The sequence below is a fragment of the Staurois parvus genome, unplaced genomic scaffold (assembly GCF_062004578.1).
Source record: "Staurois parvus isolate SC_StPar_1 unplaced genomic scaffold, SC_StPar_1.0 ptg000415l, whole genome shotgun sequence".
In the NCBI taxonomy this organism is placed as follows: domain Eukaryota; kingdom Metazoa; phylum Chordata; class Amphibia; order Anura; family Ranidae; genus Staurois; species Staurois parvus.
The window spans coordinates 3,900,017-3,905,627 of record NW_028318211.1 but is presented as its reverse complement, the minus strand read 5'-3'; the positions used below and the strand labels follow the sequence as shown (position 1 = coordinate 3,905,627).

The 5,611-nt window shown below is 39.3% G+C and overlaps 1 protein-coding gene across 1 annotated transcript; it reads right to left on the bottom strand.

Annotated features, from left to right (window-relative positions):
* Positions 1–384: 384 nt before the first annotated feature.
* On the bottom strand, positions 385–1,320 carry LOC149454884 (olfactory receptor 6C1-like). Its single transcript, XM_089686998.1, has one exon. The coding sequence runs from the start codon at positions 1,318–1,320 to the stop codon at positions 385–387; it is 936 nt and encodes a 311-aa protein (XP_089543124.1).
* Between the last annotated feature and the right edge of the window lie 4,291 nt (positions 1,321–5,611).

Here is a 5,611-nt window from a genome sequence, read left to right as displayed (position 1 = left end):
TCCCCGAAACGCCCCACTCCTTCTCAAGCTTTTTCATTTATAATCCCCCCTTTGGCTCCTCCTGCCTCCCGGGTGTGTTGAGATAAGTTATTCCTCACCTAGTCTCTTTAGTGCCACAGGTTACAGCCCAGACTACATTTCCCAGAATTTCAGTGTTCTGTATTGTGAATCAAGAACTCAGTATACTCAATGGAGTAGAGTTACTAAAATTGGAGAGTGCAAAATATAGTGCATGGTAGCTGATCAGCTTCTAACCTAAATAGGCTGTACATGGTTGACATGGACAATTATGCATATGTTTAAGGTTTAAAATGTTTTCATTTCTATAATGGCTCTTTGGTGATTTTTTTAATGAAAGTCCAGAGACAAAAACAGTTGCCTGATCTAGCCAGTCTTAGGAATAGCAAGTTTACAGACATTCTTCAGAGCAGTCATAACCACTTGGTTTCTCAAGCTATATATAAATGGATGCAATAGTGGACAAAAAATGCTGTTAAAAATAGCTACAATCTTTCCAGAACTGGATGAGACTGACCCGGCAGGACGTACGTAAATAAATAAACAGCTTCCATAAACAAACACCACAGCAATGAAGTGTGAGGAACACGTAGAAAAGGTTTTGCTTCTACCAGAAGATGATGAGATACTGAAGATGGAATGCAGAATAAAGCAATAGGACAATATTGTAGGTATAAGAGAACTTAGGATAGCAAAGGAGGTTAAACTAAAGAATATATACTGAAGTACTTGTGTATCAGAGCAAGATAAATTTAGGAGAGCCGAACCATCACAAAAGAAATGATCAATAAATCCACAGTTGCTGCACCATTGTAGTTGAAACATGAGAACGCATGTCGGGATATGTTCCAGAATGCCAACTATCCATAGGCAAACAATGAGCATCCAGCAAACACGGTCTGTCATAATATTGTTGTATCGTAGAGGATGGCATATAGCAAGGTATCTGTCAACTGACAACAGCCCCAAAGTGTAGAACACAATGCTTCCTACTGCTATGTAAATATATAATTGTAGAAGACAACCATTACAAGTTAGGGCATTGTCACCACTCACCAGGGTTGCCACAAGTTTTGGGGTTGTCGAAGAAACAAACAAAATATCTGAGGTCGCCAAACTTCTTAGGAAGAAATACATAGGTGCCTGTAGTTTCTGGTCTAAACTTATGACAGTGATAGAAAAAACATTTCCTAAAAGACAGATGACATAGGCAAAAATGAGAGCTATCCCTACATGTATTTGGAATGTGGGACCAAGTGTAAAGCCAGCAAGAATAAAATGAGTCTGGTTACAAGAGACCATCTTAGTATATAATCAGTTATCAAAATTAGGCCAATTCTAATGCACAGCGCATAATGAAAATTATACATAACATAAGTTTTGTTTATTAGGATTTGCCAAATTTTGTTTACTGATTTGTCGAGGGTTTTAACACAGCTGCTGAGTGGTGTCAGTTAGTTCTTATTCATTTTTATTTATACATTCAATTCCTTTGCTTTATTCACTTTGTATGCAAAGTACAGTTTTTGAACTGTTTGTTTGGGGGTATATATTACTAGCACGGAGTATGGAATATCACTTTGTATGTAAATGTCATCTCATCGATTAAAATAGACCATAGAAAGGATATGAAAGGATATGTGCTTCTTGTTAAGATAGGTACAAAGCATGAGTCTAATAGCTCAACCAGACATAAGGCAACAAGAAAGCAAGGAAATCCAGTTATTACAGATGTTAAGTATTGTAATACATCAACAGTGATATAATAGGGATATAATACACATACACATCATTGAACTGCCAAGAAACAAAAATCCATGAATAAGATAAAAAAGAAATACATTTATAGTAACTGTAATCTTTGCTGGGTTTCCCTCCGAGACACCCAGCATTACAGGTGGCTGATCCTATGAGGAATTCTAAATAAGCAAGCAAATTTTCAAATTTGTAATACTAAAATGCTTGCTTGTTAGGGTTGATTTGAAATGAAGCCAATTAACCTTGTTGAAAGTTGGGGGCACTATGGGGGGCTGGAGGCTCTGCAGTAGGCTGGGGACGCATATTGTGGGAGGTTGGAGAGAATGTCTGGAGTTTAAAGGATCTGCAGCAGACTTTGTGGCCCTGTAGTGGATGAGATTTCTGGAGAGGGCTTGAGAAAACTGGGGGATGGGGTTCTTGGAGGGAGCTGGGGATCTCTCTCTAGGAGACTGGGGACTGTTGGAGACTAGAGGGTACTTCAAGAGCTCTGCAGTAGAGTGGGCAGTCACTGCAGAGGGCTGGATGGCACTGAGTAAGATTGGAGAGCACCGTAGTGCAATATGAAAAGGTTGAATACCAGAGCACTGCTGAAAATGTCAGCAATGAGTAAAATACATGGTATAAGCCTTTGGCCGTGTTGTGGATATTAATCGTGTGATTTGTATAGACCTGTAATCTTTTTTTTGTCACCGTCCACAGATCACAACAGATGGCTGGAGGCACCAGAGAGAGAGAATGCCGAAACTTTGGAGAAACTTCTTTTCAGTGTCCCTCCTTCAAACCTGTGGCCATTGATCACCTCTATGCCTGCCATAACTTTCAGACAATGAAGGCCCCTTGACCCCCCTCCCTCCTCCTAGAGAAAGGGAGCCTTGACTGCTGGAAGCTTGGTAGCTACATGCGCGTAAAACTGAAACAGGGAGGTTAAGTGGTTATGTTAGGATTGGTAACCAAGACATGAGGTGACTGTGTGGAGCCTGAACTATAGAAAAAGACTACGCTGGGGCACGTCCCACTATTGTCAGGAGATTCAGACGTCACAAGAGTTGACCACCCACCCGTTGTGAGTTTCGTCACAGCTTTATTGGCGGTTTTACCTTGCCTGCAGTTAATATCGCTTTATGGGCTATGCCCTCAAATTTAATTCTGGGGTCAGTTTGGCATTGATGGTGAAGACAGGCCTCTTAGACTATCTGTGTCTTTGTTATGGATGCTCCTGGTATAACCGTGACTGGCATTGTCATATGGTTTCTTTGAATTTTGTTAATTTTGGAAAGTTCAATAAAGCAGTGGCTTTGCCCCAGTTTCATCTTAATCACCCTCTGTCTTTTTGGGGGGCAAGGTTTTTTGTTACATTAGTGGTGAAAACACACCTAGACTTCTCAGCAGTCCTGTGCATTTAGCATCTAATCTGATATGATAATTGCAGTTAAATCTAAAGTTCAGTTTTGAAATACCCCATTACAGGGTATAGTCATATAAAATTTTGGATGAAGTACAGCAGATACACAAACAATAAAAAGCTGGCAGGAGTTCCGGCTTTCCCCTGCTCTTCTAAAAAAAATTTAAAAAAATAACAAAATTCTTTGTTTGTTGCAGTTGGAAATTTTCTGTTACTTCCTGTCTAGTAAAACTATTATCCTTCCTTTCCCCCCCAAAAGAAACAGTTCTGGTAGGACTTTTAAAATCTGAACTCTGAACTTCAGGCACACAGGTGAAATATATAAGGGTGCCTACCTGACAAAAGATTTGCATTTCTGTCCATTCAGTCCTGATATTTACAAAGCTCTGCAACACAGCACAGCCCTAGCATGATAGGGGATCTTATCTTTCTGCTGCATTTTCACTTTCATCTACAGCTCCTCTCCCCACCTCTCCACCTGGATAGTGAAAGGAGAAGCCGCAGACTAAATAGGTCATCTATCACACTGTTCTCTCTTCCTATCTGCATGCATCTACAACACATTTGATTGGTTACTTGTGCTGCTTCTGTATATACCTATGTGAGCTCTGCTGTTTAGAGTTTGCAAAAGGCTGATACCAAGTCCAATTAGGTTGCTTATTTAAATAGAATACAATTATGTACGACTTTGGCAAGCGACTTCCAGGCGACTTGAATACTACTTTGATGTGACTTGATGTGATTTTGAAGCGACCCTGAAGCGACTTTGAAGCGACTTAGAAGTGACTTTCAGGGAATGCCTGGGTAATCTTCCTGTAATGTCAGTTCCAAATGATATCAGTATACAGTAGATGAGGATCCGACTTGGAAATGACTTCCATTAAAGTCTACGGGCACAAGTCAGGTAGAAGTCGGCTTGAAGTAGTACAGGAACCTTTTCTAAAGTCGGACTGACTTCAGTAGTGATAATTAAGACAGCTCTCATTGACTTACATGGGATTTCACATATCATTCGACTTGGGGTCTCACAAGCTGGATCCCAAGTCGTGGCAGTGTGAACCAAGCCTAACACTGGTGATCAGTTATAGAAGATATTGGTGCACGAAGATATTGGTACACGTGGGTAATTTGGTGGAAGACCTTACTACTTTGGACTTTATATTTTGAACTTTATTATTATTTTATAGGGAAGGTTTGTGGGTTGTGCGGAATCTTTTGCTGCATTAAGAGGATCAACATGACAGCCAGGCAACTAGAGCTTTCAGAAAGAGGGTCCAAAAATAGCAGTCTGCATGTTCCTCTCATGACAGATTAACAGTTAACTGCTTCCCAACAGGCAGCTAATCTCATACTGCAGAGCAAAATGATAAGGTATTGCTCAGCGTGCTACCCTCCTGGGATTTCCTATGGTGGACCATGCAGTTAATATGTACACCTCAATGGAGATGAGATGAACATGGTAGGTACCCTTGTGTAGCTAACTAATTTGACACGGCTCATCTCTGTAAGGCTGCACTTGCTGCAAGACCTCTCTCATGATACTGTTGTTGATAAAAATATTAGCTATATCTCCACTCTACATACAGATTTTTTTTTCTATGTGATGTGCTCATAAAGGGGAATATTGCTATGCAATGTATATTGTGTATATGTTTGTCTACCAACCAGTTTTTAGGCATCCACTAAATTTACAGAGGTGCTGAAGAATCTGTTGACTAGCAGAATGATGAATAAATCAGTGCTTTTACAGGTTTTTTAAAAGATTGGTTAGTTATACATTTCCAATTCACCCTGCCACAGGACCAAATTAAGCTGTGTACCAGGTGGAGATGGTTCTCCTGTAGGCTGAAGTGTGTAAGGAGCAATGACATGAGACCTTTGTTCTGTTAGGGAACGAGGAACTCTAGCGCATGTGCTTTTAGTTCTTGATTCCATTGTGCATGGAAGGATTGCAAAATTCTGGGCAGCCATGAATGTGTGTAGCAAATACTGCAGAGACTATTTACATGAAACAACCAGCGATACAGGAATGAAGTTCCTGGTAAAATACTGGCATTTAATGCCCAAACACAAAGAAGACTGAGCACCAGTTAGCTGGATCACAAGAATGCTTTTTGTAATACATGTTAGCTTGTTTTATCATATGAGTGATCTACTGAAGTTAAGATAAAATAAATAAATAAATAAATAAATAAAGACTTTATTAAAAAAAATAGGTTGCATAATTATTTTCTCTTCTCAGGTGCACTGAATTTTTATTTTGAAAAATCGAGAACTAATTTTTTTTTTCTGATTTCCTGTTTTCTTTGTCAGAAATCTGTATTTTATACAGATTTCTACATATTTTATATATACAGTATATCTATTTACCTTTATAGTAGAATTTTGAATTTTAGGAATACTCTAGATGTAATTGCCAATAACCCATTAGAA

What these genes read in the sequence shown, in the direction of transcription:
- LOC149454884 (XM_089686998.1), bottom strand. Translation starts at nt 1,320, where the DNA reads ATGGTCTCTTGTAACCAGACTCATTTTATTCTTGCTGGCTTTACACTT.